Genomic DNA, 19,219 nt, shown 5'->3' with positions numbered 1-19,219 from the left:
GTAACTCTATTTGTGTATGTGTGTGCACATTAAAAGCTTCTAATCCACATGCGGAAAAAGTGGAGTGGTAAGGTGTGAGGGTTTTTACAATGGACTACACTGACACCAAAAGCCTGAATTACCATTTAAACCTACAGCCTTACAAGTACATTCCGCAAAATCCTTCGCCAGGTCAAACCTATAGCCTTTATAAACTATGCCCCAAGCTCTTACCATAATGCAACAGGACATACAGTGAGCTCCAAAAGTATTGGGACAGTGACACGTTTTGTTGTTTTGGCTCTGTACAGTACTCCAGCACTTTGGAATTATACAATGACTATAAGGTTAAAGTGCAGACTGTCAGCTTTAATTTGAGGGTATTTTCATCCATATCGGGTGAACCGTTCGGTTGAGAAATAATCCCATATTCCTAGCACGCAATGATTACATTAAGCTTGTGACTCTAGAAAACTTGTTGGATGCATTTGCTGTTTGTTTTGGTTGTGTTTCAGATTATTTTGTGTCCAATAGAAATGAATGGTAAATAATGTATTGTGTCATTTTGGAGTCACTTTTATTGTAAATAAGAATAGAATATGTCTATAAACACTTCTACATTAATGTGGATGCTACCATGATTACGGATTGTCCTGAATAAATCGTAAATAATATTACTGAGAAAGTTACAGACGCACAAATGTCCCCCCCCCCCAAAAAAAAAATACTAACCTCCCCTGTTATTGAAATGCTGAGAGTTTGGTATGTCTTGGGGGTATGATATTTGTGCCTCTGTAACTTTCTCAGTCATCATTATTCACAATTTATTACACACTATGTTGTGTATACACACACATACACACATAGTTGCACACACACGCATAGAGACACAGACACAGTGACATACACAGATGAACTTTTACAAATACTGCACTGCAGACATAAACATACACACACACACGCTCGCCAATGCATACATGTAAGCAACATAAGACACACAAATGCATTCAACAAGTTTGTAGTCACAAGCTTGATGTAATCATTGTGTGCTAGGAATATGGGACCTATACTAAACTTTTGACTACTTTAATACACGTAAGTGAATTTGTCCCAATCATTTTGGTCCCCTAAAATGGGGGGACTACAGTATGTACAAAAAGTGCTGTAATTTCTAAACAGCTCACCTGATATGACCCTCAAATTAAAGCTGACAGTGTGCACCTTAACCTCATAGGTTTAACCTACATCCAAAGTGCTGGAGAACAGAGCCAAAACAACACAAAATGTGTCACAGTGTGTGTGTGGGCTCGTATTACTATCCTCGTGGCTACCGAAAATCCACAAAAGTCCTCACAAAGATAGCAAAACAAGGAAAATTCTCCCTTGTGGGAATATCTCCCAGGTCCCCATGAGGACAAAGGCTGTTTTAAACGTAGGGGTCAGGTTTAAGGTTAGAATTAGGGTTAGAATTTAGGTTTAGGAGTTAGGGAAAATAGGATTTTGAATGGAAATACATTTTAGGTCTCCACACGGATCCACAAGGATCGTAAAACATTTACTATGTGTGTGTGTACATGGATTAGACACTGCCCATTTCCCAAAGTTGACATCTTTTTTACCTGGGTGATATTTCCATAGACTGTAGGGTATTTCAGAAAGCAGGATCAAAGGGTTTCCTAAAGATTCTACGTAGTAATCCATAGTAAAACTTTTTATCAGGATCTTGGAAGTGGAAGTGAAATACAACTCTCAACGTGAATGAAAGCAATGGGCAACTCGTTTTTATAAATCCAACACTTTATTTGGAATTCGGAACAAATATTCCACAATCCCATTGCAAATTGTTCAATATCAATCTAGTTTTTGTAATAACTAATGGTTATTGGTAGAATGATCAAATACATCAATGGTCTGTGGTGGAGAAAGGGGGTTGGGTTTAAAGCGGAAGAAGAAAAGACCCGCAGTGATTTCAGTTTGCTCTCCAACCAGAGACAACAATGACGTGACATAGCAATTATGAGAACTATTGGTTTTGTAACACAAGACATTTTTACTCAAATAAAAAAAAACACAATCAAGCTCACAGACACGAAGCTCACACAGAACTGACACATGGTAGCACCTAGGTAAGTTAGTGCACACACGTTTGCGCTCACACAAACAATGCCACCCACACGTTACCACTCTTTCACACAGACACAGATGCACACACACAGACCAACACACATCCCCAGACAGTGTGACAGACAGTGTCACTCCCGGGGCTGGATGTCCAAAATGTTCTCAGCCAGGCTGGTGAGTTTGCTGTCTTCCAGTGCTCTGACCAGCCGGCCCAGTCGTGCCGCCCTTCCCTCCGCCTGGATGAAGCGGCTCAGCAGCTGATAGGCCTGCTCGTACAGCCCCTCCCTCTCATACTCGTAGGCCAGGTTGTCTATGGCCGGCCCCTTCAGAGCACGGCAGTTCTTGCCCAAGGCCCGCCCCACTTTCCTCCAGTCCCGCCCAACGCCGTTGGAGAACCGCTGCAGGTCCCCCGCCGCCAGCATGCGGTCCTCTGATAGGTCAGGAGACAGAGTGGGAGGGGCTGTTAGAGACATGCATCCAGAGTCTATATGTTTCTGCATGTAAGACGTGGTGTAAGTAAGTAAAATACAACAGCAACCTTCCAGGTACTGGCCCTCCTCTCTTACCTCTAGGCTACCCTGCCGTCCCGGGTGTAGTAGATGACCCATAATGAGTGTCCTCTATACCAGAGATTGGGCAAGCTATATTGGTCCTCTTCCTCAAAGGACCACTTAGATTAAAACCAGCACTTGAGCCGACTAAAAGTGTCATCAAACTATTTGAGGCACAGGTCAATATCCTTCCATAGAACAGTGGTGGTTTACTGACCGAGAGGTGAGAAACACTGTTCTATGCCAGTGTATGAATGTAGAGGACCAAGGGGACAGCTCCCTGCTGAACCCCCACTGATGATAAGAAGCAGCCATGGAAGCCAGAGCCAACTCACCAAACACCCTCTTCTGGAACAGGAAACAGTTGCTGGGCACGGGGGGCTCTTCCTGTGTGAGGGTGGGTGGCTGGGGGATGTGACCCAAGGCCTGGCTCTGCAGCTGCTGGTCCAGCTCAGCAATCTCATCATCCCGTAGGCGCTCCGGCTGACAGGAAGTGACATCAACATTTAGAACACCTCATAGTGAGTCATAAGGCACAGCAGAGCACCTGTCAGGTATAGATTGGTGAATTATTGCTTGTGATCTGTTTATCATATATTACCAGTAACAACACCACTATATATGGATTCTAACTGGTATATAGTATATTACCTGTGACTGGTGGATGTGCTGCAGACAGAGCTCCAGGTCGTCCAGACAAAAGTCTAAAGTGTGCGTCCCGGCTTTGAGCTGGGTTTCCAAGGCAAGCTCCTGTGGGACGTGGAGGAGGCGGCAGGTGTGCTGGGAGAGAAACTGTTGTACGGCACCGGAGCCATAGCTCTGCAGGAACCTGCGGCACGCCGCCACATCCACAAACTTCACCTCCACACCCAGCAGAGGATCTGCATCGTGCAGCTTCAGGATCTCGTACCCCTCCAGCCCCCCAGCTGAGTCTGGGACACAGGCCAGGTAAGGTCAAAGGTTAGAGGTAACCATAGCGAATCACTGGCACAATTGTAATATTTTTCACTGTGACCATAAAATAAATATAACCTGACTGTGTCTCCCTCCACTACTCTGGTCCAGGCAGAGCTCTGAGCTCAACCGTGTTATGACTTCCTAAAAGATCTCCCAGCGTTTATCTGACAGCAGTTTTTCATAAGCTTTTAACTATATTCATCCCCTCAGGAGATAAGCAGGTCACACTGCAACACTAGCCCTTTTTCACTCCCCATGACCACCAAGCTAAGCCTTTCTTTCTATCAATAATACATCTGCCTCACCCAATGCTCAGCATGCTCCCTACGCTAGCTGGAGACCGGATGGCCTGATGTGGCTCACCTGTGAGTGTCAGCTTGAGGACTTTGAAGACGCTGAACTTGCCCTGCTGGTCTTTGTAGAGAGAGAGCAGGTTCACTGCGGGACAGGAGCGCAGGAAGAGAACCGCACATCCTGTCCACGGGCCAACCTCCACACTCAGTGCCACCATTTTCTAAAATATCATATGGAACAACATCCCATATAAGATTAAAGTTCATAATGTCTCTGCTCTGTATGCTACTATTCAGACATTATGCTGAATTTTGTACAGCACAGGAGCTTGTACTTACATTCTTACATACACAGTACACACACACTCCCCACTTGACATTATCACACGCATGCGCACTAACAGAAACAGACATGCATGTTGTCCTATAAATAGTTAATGGGAACTGTCTCTGTCCCGGCCTCGTTCCCCTTTTCCCTCTCATACATATCACACCTCCTCTCTCAACTAAACATACAGTACCTTTTCATCCATTATGTCCATTGTTTGAGCATTCCCGTCATCTGACCTCAGCTGTCACAAGCTTCTTCTGTGTTCCCTTCAAGCCTCTTCCTTCCTGCAGAGATAGAACATATATATTACTCAGGCAATCAACAGTCTGAGTTCAAAGGCCAAGACACATCAATCAAATCCATCCTGGTATTAAAAAGAGTCAGGATCCAGATGCAGTCACAATACAATGCAACCCCTCCCTCACTATATATTATCTCACTCCACTATTCTTATCTTACCCTATCTTATCCCCTATATGTTATTACATTAATTTACTATTTAATGTCCCTTTACTACCCAGGGGCGTTTCTAGGATTTGAAGACATTAGGGGCTTAGCCCAAAGCCAGTAGGGGGGTCCAGGGGCATTATCCCCCAGCAAAAATTTAAGGAATTTCAACAGCTAAATGTATTAATTTGGTGCACTTTGAGATTAATATTGAGAGATTAGAATGTTGAGAGAATATATATTTTTCTGGTAACTTGCACCTTCCCACCTGCCACAGGGTCTCTCTACTCTGGAACACATACATCTACAGTGTATTGCCAAAAAAACACTAAGACAAAACTGACTAAAGTCCCACAGTACCCAAACACCCTTTCTATCTACACACACACAGTAATTAGAATCCATAGGGAAGCTTTAAATGATAGTCTACTGTGTGCTCACCCCTCCTCTAGCTCTCTCCATCACTTTCTATGTGTCGTCTGTTGCTGTCTCTTAATATTCTACGTTGCTGTCTTTTGTCTACCCTCCTCTCTCATCCTGTCCTGGTTGTAAAAAGTGTTAAAGTAAACAATTATTTTAATAGTAATTTCACAGGACTTTTCACCTTAAATGCAAATTCTTTGTAAGCCATGTTTAATTTTTTCACTGTCTGTATTTCACTTTTTATAATTTGTGCAAATAAATAAAACAAATTAGATTCTTTAGAGCAGCTTGAAGTGATACAGTCTATTGTGTGCTCAATCCACCTGCCCTCTTCTGTTACTTTCTATGTGTCTTGTCTGTTGCTGTCTGTGTCTTGTTTGTCTCCCTTGTCTATCCTCTTCTGTTATGGCCTGTTCTGTTCTTCTGGTGTCTCTCTTCATCATATCCTATTCTTCTGTTGCTGTCTCTGTGTCTTGTCTGGTGTCTCGCTGCACCATCTACATTTATGTTGCTGTCTCTGTGTCTTGTTTGGTGTGTTTCTTTACTTTTGCAATCCAAAACGGTCAAGGGGATACTGGGGTAGCTTAACTTGTTTTGGACCTGTGCCCAGGTCACCTAAATCATCCTCTTCCCTACCATTTACCACTGGCTGCTGCTGTTCTAATTGCTCCACTGGCCTGCCGTTCTCATCTGTCCTCCTCCTCCTATCTAAAAGGTAGCAAGGTGCAGCATGTCATTAGTTCGTTTTGAAGGGCGACTGCACTTCCTGATTTGGCCTTGTTTTAGATTTGGTTCAATAAGAAATGCTAGCGGCCATGACTGAATTCAAATGTGAGTTGCTTTTGGGGTGTGGTTTGATGTGGGTATATTGTGTGTATGTTCACAGGCAAGAAGAATTAGCCAAATTATATTGCCAATTAGCTTCAGCCGGTTGGTGTGTGACCTGACATTGGATAGCCTATCTCCGGGCTAGTTATGGACAGTAAATAAATTACACAACGTAAATGAGAGAATATTTTCATGCCTAAAATCTAAAACAAGACCTTCTAGTTTTCTCATGGAATGCTTTTAACATTTGTATTTGAATTTCTACAATTTATAGTTGGTTTGAGGTTTTTAAGTCATTGAAATTTGGAGCTATTGGAATTTTAACATATTGTCCCATGTACATTGTGTAATTTACAGAGCCCCATAGGGATATCCAAAGCAAATTGAATTTACCACAGGCATTATGATCGGGTCGCATGCAGCTGCACTCCGAATTGATTTTTACTTGTGTCCTGCCAGCTGTGGGCAGGATTGAAAAAAACCCAACCTTCATTTACGTTGTGATGCAGTCACAACCACAAGTCTCACAAAACTCAGTTTTGGACAAGACTGACTCTATGACCAAAATTATCCTATTTACACTTTGTAGTTCATTTTGACAGTAGAATAAATGTTTCCGACTCATATATTTTTAGGGGCAGTTGCTATTTAAAGTTAGTTTAAAGTTATGACCGGGCAACTGTAAATAAAAATTCAAGTGTCCACATAACATAATTCAAGTGTCCACATAGGCCAGGGATGGGCAACTCCAGTCCTCGGGGGCCGGAGTGGTGTCACACTTTCACCCCATCCCAGGCAAACACAGCTGATTAAACTAATTACATTCTAAACTGAAGATCATGATTAGTTGATTATTGGAGTCAGTTTTTTTTGCCGAGGCAAAAGTGTTACACCAATCAGGGCTCCAAGGACTGGAGTTGCCCATCCCTGCCCTAGGCTATATGACTATAAAGAGACATGAGCCAAAAATATTGACCTGGAAGTTGTAAAACCTCTATGAATAATTTAAGTCAGTTCTACCAGCTAATGTAAATGAAATCCAAATAAAAATCCATTTAAATTACAGGTTGTAATGCAACAATATAAGTTAGTTATAGTTTTGCAAGGCACTGTATACACATGGTATACATGGAGTACTCAGTGCAATTAAATGCTGACTTGCAGGTTAACCTGTCGACAATGCAACAACAATAGAAAAGGTAAGTAGCTAAGTGAATAAAAAGAGTAATAAAAATAAAAGCTCAATTAAATAATTTCCCCAATTTAATGTTTTTTTTAAACAAATAGTTACATAGCTTATATGGAAGTAACAGACATGAGCCAAGCATTTTTACCTGTAGAATGGAATAGGTTATAAGACTTCTATGATTCATTTCATTTTGTCAGTTCTATCACCTCATCATTGCTTATCTTAAACAAGATTAAATATAATGTTGTAGTAAAGTTCAGCTTCAGTTCACAGGGAGGCACTGCCACTTTCAGAAGATATGGGGCGCGTTTCAGTTGTAAGGCTAAAGCAAATGACTGTAGACTAAAGTCGAGGAGTGAAGTTGGGGGATGTGCATCTGCAACAGCCGAAAATGGGACACTAATGTGGTTTTCCAACCGCAAGCCTCAGATCAACATGGCAGTGTTGCCATTGTTAATAAAAGTTTTTCTTTATAATGTCAAAATAAACATGGCTCCAACCCCCATATTACAAACTCACGAACTGAAATCATATAGTGTGTATAGTATAGTATGTATAGTGTGTATAGTATATATAGTGTGTATAGTATGTATAATATAGTATGTATAGTATCGTATGTAAAGTGAGTAAGGTATAGTATATGTATAGTGTGTACAGTATAGTATGTATAGTATAGTATGTATAGTATGTATAGTGCATATAGTATAGTATAGTATGTATACTGTGTATAGTATGTATAGTGTGTATACTATAGCATGTATAGTATGTATAGTTAGGAACAGGCAGTTAGGAAAGCAAAGGCTAGCTTTTTCAAACATAAATTTGCATCCTGTAGCACAAACTCCAAAAAGTTCTGGGACACTGTAAAGTCCATGAAGAATAAGAGCACCTCCTCCCAGCTGCCCACTGCACTGAGGCTAGGAAACACTGTCACCACCGATAAATCTACGAAAATCGAACATTTCAATAAGCATTTTTCTACGGCTGGCCATGCTTTCCACCTGGCTACCCTTAACCCCGGTCAACAGCTCAGCACCCCCCACAGCAACTTGCCCAAGCCTCCCCCACTTCTCCTTCACCCAAATCCAGATAGCTGATGTTCTGAAAGAGCTGCAAAATCTGGACCCCTTACAAATCAGCTGGGCTAGGCAATCTGGACGCTCTCTTTCTAAAATTATCGACAGCAATTGTTGCAACCCCTATTACTAGCCTGTTCAACCTCTCTTTCGTATCGTCTGAGATCCCTAAACATTGGAAAGCTGCCGCGGTCATCCCCCTCTTCAAAGGGGGAGACACTCTAGACCCAAACAGTTACAGACCTATATCTATCCTACCCTTTCTAAAGTCTTCGAAAGCCAAGTTAACAAAAAGATCACCGACCATTTCGAATCCCACCGTAGCTTCTCCGCTATGCAATCTGGTTTCCGAGCTGGTCATGGGTGAACCTCAGCCACTCTCAAGGTCCTAAACGATATCATAACCGCCACCAATAAAAGATAATACTGTGCAGCCGTCTTCATCGACGTGACCAAGGCATTTGACTCTGTCAATCACCATATTCTTATCGGCAGACTCAACAGCCTTGGTTTCTCAAACGACTGTCTCGCCTGTTTCACCAACGACTTTTCAGATAGAGTTCAGTGTGTCAAATCGGAGGGCCTGTTGTCCGGACCTCTGGCAGTCTCTATGGGGGTGCCACAGGGTTCAATTCTCGGGGCCGACTCTTTTCTCTGTATACATCAGTGATGTCGCTCTTGCTGCTGGTGATTCTCTGATCCACCTCTACGCAGACGACACCATTCTGTATACTTCTGGCCCTTCATTGGACACTGTGTTAACAAACCTCCAGACAAGCTTCAATGCCATACAACACTCCTTCTGTGGCCTCCAACTGCTCTTAAACACAAGTAAAACTAAATGCATTCTCTTCAACCGATTGCTGCCCGCACCCGCCCGCCCGCCCGTCTAGCATCACTATTCTGGACGGTTCTCACTTAGAATATGTGAACAACTACAAATACCTAGGTGTCTGGTTAGACTGTAAACTCTCCTTCCAAACCCACATTAAGCATCTCCAATCCAAAATTAAATCTAGAACCGGCTTCCTATTTCGCAACAAAGCATCCTTCACTCATGCTGCCAAACCTACCCTCGCAAAACTGACTATCCTACTGATCCTTGACTTTGGCGATGTCATTTACAAAATAGCCTCCAACACTCTACTCAGCAAATTGGATGTAGTCTATCACAGTGCCACCCGTTTAGTCACCAAAGCCCCATATACAACCCACAACTGCGACCTGTATGCTCTCGTTGGCTGGCCCTCGCTTCATATTCGTCGCCAAACCCACTGGCTCCAGGTCATCTATAAGTCTTTGCTAGGTAAAGCCCTGCCTTATCTCAGCTCACTGGTCACCATAGCAGCACCCACCCGTAGCACGCGCTCCAGCAGGTATATTTCATTGGTCATCCCCAAAGCCAACTCCTCCTCTGGTTGCCTTTCCTTCCAGTTCTCTGCTGCCAGTGACTGGAACGAATTGCAAAAATCACTGAAGCTGGAGTCTTATATCTCCCTCACAAGCTTTAAGCATCAGCTGTCAGAGCAGCTTACCGATCATTGCACCTGTACACAGCCCATCTGTTAATAGCACACCCAACAATCTCATCCCCATATTGTTATTTTTTTGTTGTTGCTCCTTTGCACCCCAATATCGTTACTTGCACATTCATCTTCTGCTCATCTATCACTCCAGTGTTAATGTTAAATTGTAACTATTTCGCCACTATGGCCTATTTATTGCCTTACCTCCCTAATCTTACGACATTTGCACACACTGTATATAGATTTTTCTATTGTGTTATTGACTGTACGTTGGTTTATCCCATGTGTAACTCTGTGTTGTTTGTATCGCACTGCTTTGCTTTATCATGGCCAGGTCGCAGTTGTAAATGAGAACTTGTTCTCAACTGGCCTACCTAGTTAATAATGGTGAAATATATACACTGCTCAAAAAAATAAAGGGAACACTTAAACAACACAATGTAACTCCAAGTCAATCACACTTCTGTGAAATCAAACTGTCCACTTAGGAAGCAACACTGATTGACAATAAATTTCACATGCTGTTGTGCAAATGGAATAGACAACAGGTGGAAATTATAGGCAATTAGCAAGACACCCTCAATAAAGGAGTGGTTCTGCAGGTGGTGACCACAGACCACTTCTCAGTTCCTATGCTTCCTGGCTGATGTTTTGGTCACTTTTGAATGCTGGCGGTGCTTTCACTCTAGTGGTAGCATGAGACGGAGTCTACAACCCACACAAGTGGCTCAGGTAGTGCAGCTCATCCAGGATGCCACATCAATGCGAGCTGTGGCAAGAAGGTTTGCTGTGTCTGTCAGCGTAGTGTCCAGAGCATGGAGGCGCTACCAGGAGACAGGCCAGTACATCAGGAGACGTGGAGGAAGCCGTAGGAGGGCAACAACCCAGCAGCAGGACTGCTACCTCCGCCTTTGTGCAAGGAGGAGCAGGAGGAGCACTGCCAGAGCCCTGCAAAATGACCTTCAGCAGGCCATAAATGTGCATGTGTCTGCTCAAACGGTCAGAAACAGACTCCATGAGGGTGGTATGAGGGCCCGACGTCCACAGGTGGGGGTTGTGCTTACAGCCCAACACCGTGCAGGATGTTTGGCATTTGCCAGAGAACACCAAGATTGGCAAATTCGCCACTGGCGCCCTGTGCTCTTCACAGATGAAAGCAGGTTCACACTGAGCACATGTGTCAGACGTGACAGAGTCTGGAGATGCCGTGGAGAACGTTCTGCTGCCTGCAACATCCTCCAGCATGACCGGTTTGGCGGTGGGTCAGTCATGGTGTGGGGTGGCATTTCTTTGGGAGGCCGCACAGCCCTCCATGTGCTCGCCAGAGGTAGCCTGACTGCCATTAGGTACCGAGATGAGATCCTCAGACCCGTTGGGAGACCATATGCTGGTGCGGTTGGCCCTGGGTTCCTCCTAATGCAAGACAATGCTAGACCTCATGTGGCTGGAGTGTGTGAGCAGTTCCTGCAAGAGGAAGGCATTGATGCTATGGACTGGCCCGCCCGTTTCCCAGACCTGAATCCAATTGAGCACATCTGGGACATCATGTCTCGCTCCATCCACCAACGCCACGTTACACCACAGACTGTCCAGGAGTTAGCGGATGCTTTAGTCCAGGTCTGGGAGGAGATCCCTCAGGAGACCATCCGTCACCTCATCAGGAGCATGCCCAGGCATTGTAGGGAGGTCATACAGGTACGGGGAGGCCACACACACTACTGAGCCTCATTTTGACTTGTTTTAAGGACATTACATCAAAGTAGGATCAGCCTGTAGTGTGGTTTTCCACTTTAATTTTGAGTGTGACTCCAAATCCAGACCTCCATGGGTTGATAAATTGGATTTCCATTGATTATTTTTGTGTGATTTTGTTGTCAACACATTCAACTATGTAAAGAAAAAAGTATTTAATAAGATTATTTCATTCATTCAGATCTAGGATGTGTTATTTTAGTGTTCCCTTTATTTTTTTGAGCAGTGTATATATTTTTAAATAGTATAGTATAGTATGTATAGTGTGTAGGCCTACATTCTACAATCAATCAGTGAGAGCCTCAAATATCACATTCATATCCACTCTATACATGAAATGCGGCAAAGTTGGTTCCTTTTTCAGTTGTGTCTTTGGTCAAGTTTGCGTGGTCAAACAAAAAAACCCTAATGATTGGTTGACAATAGATCCTCCCACAAGGCAGGCGATGACTGGAGGATGAAGTTGGTAAAGAGCAACTGCAAAAAATTGCAGTCAAAACTTCATGACCTTTGATCACATGATTTTTGTAAAGTTCATGCAGTAGACATGTAGTCGCAAGTTGGAAAACTTTTTATTAACCCCATAATGCAGCACACTTTGAAAGGCTGTGACCAACGATGGTCACCAACTTTAGAAAAGGGATCCTCTCGAACACGCTCATATGCTTTAATCAGAAAATCTTTTTCTCATGTCTTCTGTCTCAGCTAGCTAGCTAGCCAGCCAGTAGCTAATGGAGTGGCTAGCTAGCCAAGATAGCTACAGAAACGAAACCCATCAAATACACTCACTGGAAATAAACACTTTTCCTGATATCATTTTTTTTAGCTTGCCCATTCACTAAATATACTGTTAAATAACTCTGACTGACAGCGTAAGGATGCTGAGCGCTAATGCTAGCTTATTAGTATTAGCAAACCCTTATGCTGAGGGAGACTAGCTAGTAAGCTACCACCAACCCTGCACAAACCTGTGGTTAACTCTATTGCTGCTGCTTTGACTTTCTGGCTGTTCTGCCCTCTCCACCTGCTCGCTTTTTTTGCCACTCTTTTGAAAGAAGTTCCGAATATCCAGACTCTGACTGGGTGACAGGCATTTTGCTGAGTAATGACATCGACATCTACCAGTGCTGTGAGGGTGGGGAAGAGGTCAAAGGACATGAGCGGTCCACTGCGCTGTGAAATCTCAACCAATCACAGCAGGCACTGCGTCACTCCAGGGTCTTCTTGCAGTGCCTAGCGCAGTATATTGTGTTGTTTATTTTTGTAATAAAAATGTGTAGTGATGTGTGTTTATGGAAACTTATATCAGACTGAAATGTGAAAAACAATGTTTGGGGCTGAATCCTAAACATCCGGGGCTAAGGCCCCGGAAGCCCAGACCTAATGATGCCACTGCTACTACCCCAACCCACTCACTCACACACACAGTCCACCCTCTCTTAACGCCTGACCTCAACCTAACCCCTATCTCTGGTTAGACGTCTTTCAATGTGACTTGGGTCTGGTTTAGGGTCAAGTAAATGCTTGATGTGCTTGACCTGGGAGAGGGATAAATAAAGGGAAAAGAGTATCTGAGCTGGATTATGCCCATATCCTCATATTATACTATTCATTTTTTATTTTATTTAACCTTTATTTAACTAGGCAAGTCATTAAATAACAAATTCTTATTTACAATGACGGCCTAACCTGGACGACTCGGGAGCCCAAAAGAATACATATAAAAATCTAACTAACATGTGCATAACTTAGCCTACAATTCAGGGTTTAGAATTTGGCCTGCGGGTGATTTTATTTGGCCCAAGTGTTCTGAGCAAAGCAAAAAAAAAATATTTTTAAATTGCCGCCTATTGGGGAAGATAAAAGACTGTAAAATCACCAGGAAATCCTCTCAAAGTAATTTTAATTTAGGAAATCTGTTCCCAAGTATTCCCACGCATAAATAGAGGCACATAATACAGTGCCTTCAGAAAGTATTCATACCCCTTGACTTATTTCACATTTTGTTTCGTTACAGCCTGAATTAAAAAATGATTAAAAAAAAAGTCTTACCCATCTACACACAATACCCCATAATGACAAAGTGAAAACATCTTTTAAGACATTTTAGTATATTTATTGAAAATGAAATACATTCATATATTTACATAAGTATTCATATATTTACATAAGTATTCACACCCCTGAGTCAATACATTAGAATCACCTTTGGCAGCAATTACAGCTGTGAGTCTTTCTGGGTAAGTCTAAGAGTTTTTTATTTTTTTATTCTTCAAGGTCTGTCAAGTTGGTTGTTGATCATTGCTAGTCAGACATTTTCAAGTCTTGCCATATATTTTCAAGCCGATTTAAGTCAAAACTGTAACTAGGCCACTCAGGAACATTCAATGGCATCTTGGTAAGCAACTCCAGTGTATATTTGGCCTTGTGTTTAAGGTTATTGTCTTGCTGAAAGGTACATTTGTCTCCCAGTGTCTGTTGGAAAGCAGACTGAACCAGGTTTTCCTCTAAGATTTTGCCTTTGCTTAGCTCCATTCTGTTTCTTTTTATCCTAAAAAAAAATCCTAGTCCTGGCCAGTGACAAGCATACCCATAATGACGCAGCCATCACCATGTTTGAAAATATGTAGAGTGATATGCATGTTTTGGAATATTTTTGATTCTGTACAGGTTTCCTTCTTTTCACTCTTCCATTTAGGCTTATATTGTGGAGTAACTACAATGTTGTTGATCCATCCTCAGTTTTCTCCTATCACAGCCATTAAACTGTATAACTCTTTGAAAGTCACTATTGTGGCCTCATGGTGAAATCCCTGAACGATTTCCTTCCTCTACGGCAACTGAGTTAGGAAGGACACCTGTATCTTTGTTGTGACTAGGTGTATTGATACACAATGCAAAGTGTAATTAATAACTTCACCATGCTCAAAGGGATATTCAATGTCTGCATTTTTTCTTTTTACCTATCTATCAACCAATAGGTGCCCTTCTTTGCAAGGCATTGCAAGGCATTGGAAAACCTCCCTGGCCTTTGTGGTTGAATTAGTGTTTGAAATTCTGAGAGACCTTACAGATAATTGTACAGTGCCTTCAGAAAGTATTCAGACCCCTTGACTTTTTCCACATTGTTACATTACAACCTTAAAAATTATTGTCCTGAAGCCAGTCCTGCGTTGTCTTGGCTGTGTGCTTAGGGTCGTTGTCCTGTTAGAAGGTGAACCTTCACCCCCAGTCTGAGGTCCTGAGCTCTCTGGAGCAGGTTTTCATCAAGGATCTCTCTATACTTTGCTCCTTTCATCTTTGCCTCGATCCTGACTAGTCTCCCAGTCCCTGCCATGTAAAAACATCCCCACAGCATGCTGCCACAACCATGCTTCACCATAGGGATGGTGCCAGGTTTCCTCCAGACGTGACGCTTGTCATTCAGGCAAAATAGTTCAATCTTGGTTTCATCAAACCAGAGGATCTTCTTTCTCATGGTCTGAGTCTTTAGATGCCTCTTGGCAAAGCGGGCTGTCATGTGCTTTTTACTGAGGAGTGGCTTCTGTCTGGCCACTCTACCATAAAGGCCTGATTGGTGGAGTGCTGCAGAGATGGTTGTTCTTCTGGAAGGTTCTTCCATCTCCATAGAGGAACTCTGGAGCTCTGTCAGAGTGACAATCAGGTTCTTGGTCACCTCCCAGACCAAGGCCCTTCTCCCCCGATTGCTCAGTTTAAGAACGATGGAGGCCACTGTATTCTTGGGGGCCTTCAATGCTGCAGAAATATTTTGGTACCCTTCCTCAGATCTGTGCCTCGACACAATCCTGTCTCTGAGCTCTACGGACAATTCCTTCGACCTCATGGCTTGGTTTTTGCTCTGACATGCACTGTCAACTGTGGGACCTTATATACACAGGTGTGTGCCTTTCCAAATCATGTCCAATCAATGTAATTTACCACAGGTGGAGTCTAATCAAGTTGTAGAAACATCAAGGATGATCAGTGGAAACAGGATGCACCTGAGCTTGATTTTGAGTCTCATAGCAAAGGGTCTGAATACTTGTGTAAATAAGGTATTTCAGTTTTTATTTTTTAATACATTTGAAAGAATTTCTACAAACCTCTTTTCACTTTGTCATTATTGGGTATTGTGTGTAGATTGCTGAAAAAAGTATAATATTTAATCAATTTTAGAATAAGGCTGTAACGTAACAAAATGTGGAAAAAGTCAAGGGGTCTGAATACTTTCCCAAGGCACCGTATGTGTGAGGTACAGAGATGAGGTAGTCATTCAAAAATCATGTTAAATTATTATTGCACACAGAGTGAGTCCATACTGTGACTTGTTAAGCACATTTTTACTCTTAAACGTATTAAGGCTTGCCATAACAAAAGGGGCTGAATTCACAAAATACACATTTAATACATTTTGAATTCATGCTGTAATACAACAAAATGTAGAATAAATAAAGGGGTGTGAATACTCTCTGGAGGCACGGTATGTGATCGTTTCTCAATGTAATCAAGGTTTGAAATGATTCTGTTTTTGTCAAATACTATATGTTTGGGATTCTTGCTGTCAATTTGCAGTGTACAAATTATTTATAACTATGTTCCGGCCCCCCGGCCATCCGCTCAAGGAAAAATCGGTCCACGGCTGAATGTAATTCTGGACCCCTGGCCTACATGTAATCATAAGCCATCATTACATTCATAGACCGGTAGTGTCATACATTACTAAAACTGAAAGTGTGCTGGATTAATTCACCAGATGTAGCCTAGAATACCATAGAGTGTATGAGGATTATGTCATCATCAAGAGTTTATTAATGAAACATTTAACATCCACCACCGCAGCGTCAAATACTAAAATCATCCTGCCAAGTGCCAACCAAAGGATTCCCTGGACATTGGGTCAATTCAGTGAATGCCATTCTTTAGATTAGGATGAAAACGAGAATCATTCTACAAGGTATAGACTGCCAAACAAGTCGAATTGGTCGGTTTCATTTTTGTAGTGAATACTTATATTGTAGTCTATAGAGAGCAATAGTAATGATTCATTGGGCAAAGCTTACGAGAAAATTGAGTTTTTGTAGGGTTTTTTCGATAAACGCAGAAAATAAGGCCTGTGGTAAACACAGGCTTAGAAGATTTTATACGTTTTATTCTATGAGATAAATCTCTCTTTTTGTGAATTTTGAATCATGTACATTATAAACAAATACATTCATAATGGTCATGTTAACTGACGAATAAATCAAATAAAATGTTATTGGTCACATACACATGGTTAACAGACGCTAATGCGAGTGTAGCAAAATGTTTGTGCTTGTAGTTCCAACAGTACAGTAATATCTAACAAGTAATCTAACAATTCCCAACAACTACCTAATAGACACAAATCTAACAAGTAATCTAACAATTCCCCAACAACTACCTAATACACACAAATCTAAAGGGGTGAATGAGAATATGTACATACAAGTATATAGAACAAAATATATAAGATCTCTTAAGCCTATGTTACCTCAGACCTTATTTTTGGTGTTTATTATTACAAACTGGTGAGCTCTATGACGGGTTAGACTAATGATTTAAATATACACTAGATGACTGACAGGGGGGCGCTGGTTTGACGATACAAATATTTTGGAATATTTTATAATGCATTTCTTTGTTTTTGCCACGTTAATTCTATTACAGACACCTTAACGCATACTTTTGAAACATATTATGTGAGCTAAGCATACAAATAAAAAAATGTAATATATAAAAACATTTTCCTTAAAAGTATAATTGTATGTGTCTAATATGTCACTGTCCCCACTGCAACAAAATACTTAAATACAAGTTACTTTGTCCTTGAAAGATTTAAATGAAATACTGAAGAATTTTATTCATAACTATGGAACTACTGCTTTTCTGAAGAGTGCCAATATGGCTTCAAAGTCTTTCATTGGCCAATACATAGCATCAGAAATCCAGGGTTTATATAAATCATTGGTTTAGACTACTGAGCCTACAAGACAGGTATGCAGTTCTGTGAAAACGCCAGTCCCGTGAGTCACATGTACATGATGACAGGAATTTCACTACATTCTCTCCTGCTATGAGGCAAGAATATGACACAGCAGACTGGTCTCATAGACTAGACGTAACATAGTAAATGTAAATCTGGGTCACTCAAATCAATATGATATGTTACGTTTGGTATAGTGAAAGAGATGGAGACCCGCACACTGTCGAAAAAAGGAATAATTCCAAAACAGAGGCTTGAATGCAAAATAAAGACGTTTATTAGAACATCATGGTTCCCAAATAAATTAAAGGTATATTTACACTGAGAATGGCCTAAGGCTGAAACTTTGGTGTTTTGTTTTCCCTTTATGCACTATGAATAACATCAACCAGGAAAAAACTAAAGGTGGTTGGTCGGGGTGGATGGGTGGGAATATATTGTGAATGTGTTCGAATCTCATCACGGACAACTTTAGCATTTTAGCTAATTAGTAACTTCCCCTAACCTTAACACTTTTAGCGAACCCTTCCCCTAAGATAACTTTACCCTAACCATTTAACCTAACTTTCAACCTTATCCCTAGAGCTAGCTAACGTTAGCCACAAAAAAAATATATTATTGTGTAACATATCATATGTTTTGGAAATTCAGAACATATTGTACGAATCACAATTTGTAACATATTGTAATGACCCTGGGTTTATAAACGCGTCTATCGACTCTGCCGCTTGAGCATGCTTTTGTGGCACAGTCGATAGCGCGCTGGACTTCGGGCTAGAAGGTCGAGGGTTCGAGACCTGCGCCCTGCCTGTTTCATTACATTGGTGTCAGAAGTGGTCGGACCTTGCATCCACGACAGTACGTGTGCTTGGCCGGTGAGCGCGTTCCTGTAAGACGTAGAGTTGCAAGCTAGCGTGAGGACGCGCTCTTTGAAAGGAGGGAATAGTGTAACGACCCTGGGTTTATAAGCGTGGATATCGACTCTGCCGCTTGAGCATGCTTTTGTGGCACAGTCAATAGCGCGCTGGACTTTGGGCTAGAAGGTCAAGGGTTTGAGACCTGCGCCCTGCCTGTTTCATTACAATATGGTACAAATTGCAATTTGTAATGTCATATTAAGAGTAATTTGTAACATATCATACGAAATGGATGATGGACATCCACAAATTAATACTTCCCATACGAAATGTAACATGTCATACTAAATTAATGAAATGTCTTGCGTTTACGTACAGAATAATACGAAATGCTCTGAGACCACGTTGGACACAGTGCGGTTCAGACTTTTAGGAAATTAGAAAAGTAGACCTACTTTATAGTAAATTAAGCTGCACCAAACACCGCCTACTGACCTTCAATAATAATAAAAAACTACTGGTGAAGTTTTAATCATACATTGAAGTTGTTACTAAACAGTAGCCTAATCAACAATAGAAAGGAATCATAGCAACTTGAATACATTTTCTTTCATGATTGACGTACTGTTATGCATTTGTTTAATGTCATTTGTGGCATTAACTGTTGTATAGGCTATAATTTCGTTTTGGGTTTAAAGTAAAATCATAATTGTATTGTTAACTTACCTTAAAAGAAAAACGTTGTAAGGACGGCAACACGACCTGACCACAGGAAAACACAGATACAGTAATAATTTCCCGACAGGCAATTGGTTACAGGGAAACCTGAGGCACTGTGATTGGTGAGAAAGAACATGCCGCTTCCCTATTGGTTAGAATCACGTA

The 19,219-nt window shown here is 41.7% G+C and overlaps 1 protein-coding gene across 1 annotated transcript; it reads right to left on the bottom strand.

Annotated features, from left to right (window-relative positions):
• Positions 1 to 1,758: 1,758 nt before the first annotated feature.
• Positions 1,759 to 19,164, bottom strand: LOC115167216 (tumor necrosis factor receptor type 1-associated DEATH domain protein). Its single transcript, XM_029721398.1, has 6 exons — positions 19,061 to 19,164; positions 4,423 to 4,516; positions 3,972 to 4,122; positions 3,303 to 3,583; positions 2,987 to 3,134; positions 1,759 to 2,530 (listed from the first exon to the last, which is right to left on the bottom strand). The coding sequence occupies exons 2-6, from the start codon at positions 4,441 to 4,443 to the stop codon at positions 2,232 to 2,234; spliced, it is 900 nt and encodes a 299-aa protein (XP_029577258.1). The 5' UTR covers positions 4,444 to 4,516; positions 19,061 to 19,164; the 3' UTR covers positions 1,759 to 2,231.
• Positions 19,165 to 19,219: the final 55 nt, after the last annotated feature.

The sequence above is a fragment of the Salmo trutta genome, chromosome 29 (assembly GCF_901001165.1).
Source record: "Salmo trutta chromosome 29, fSalTru1.1, whole genome shotgun sequence".
Lineage (NCBI taxonomy): Eukaryota > Metazoa > Chordata > Actinopteri > Salmoniformes > Salmonidae > Salmo > Salmo trutta.
Note: the sequence above shows the minus strand (reverse complement) of the source record. Positions and strands in the feature narration are given on the sequence as shown.

Excerpts from the sequence above, each read along its gene's own strand:
- LOC115167216 (XM_029721398.1), bottom strand. The coding sequence starts at position 4,443 with ATGGACATAATGGATGAAAAG. Across the intron at positions 3,584-3,971 it reads CCTCAAGCTGACACTCACAG|ACTCAGCTGGGGGGCTGGAG; the intron begins GTGAGCCACATC and ends CCTGTGTCCCAG. Across the intron at positions 3,135-3,302 it reads AGCACATCCACCAGTCACAG|CCGGAGCGCCTACGGGATGA; the intron begins GTAATATACTAT and ends ACTTCCTGTCAG.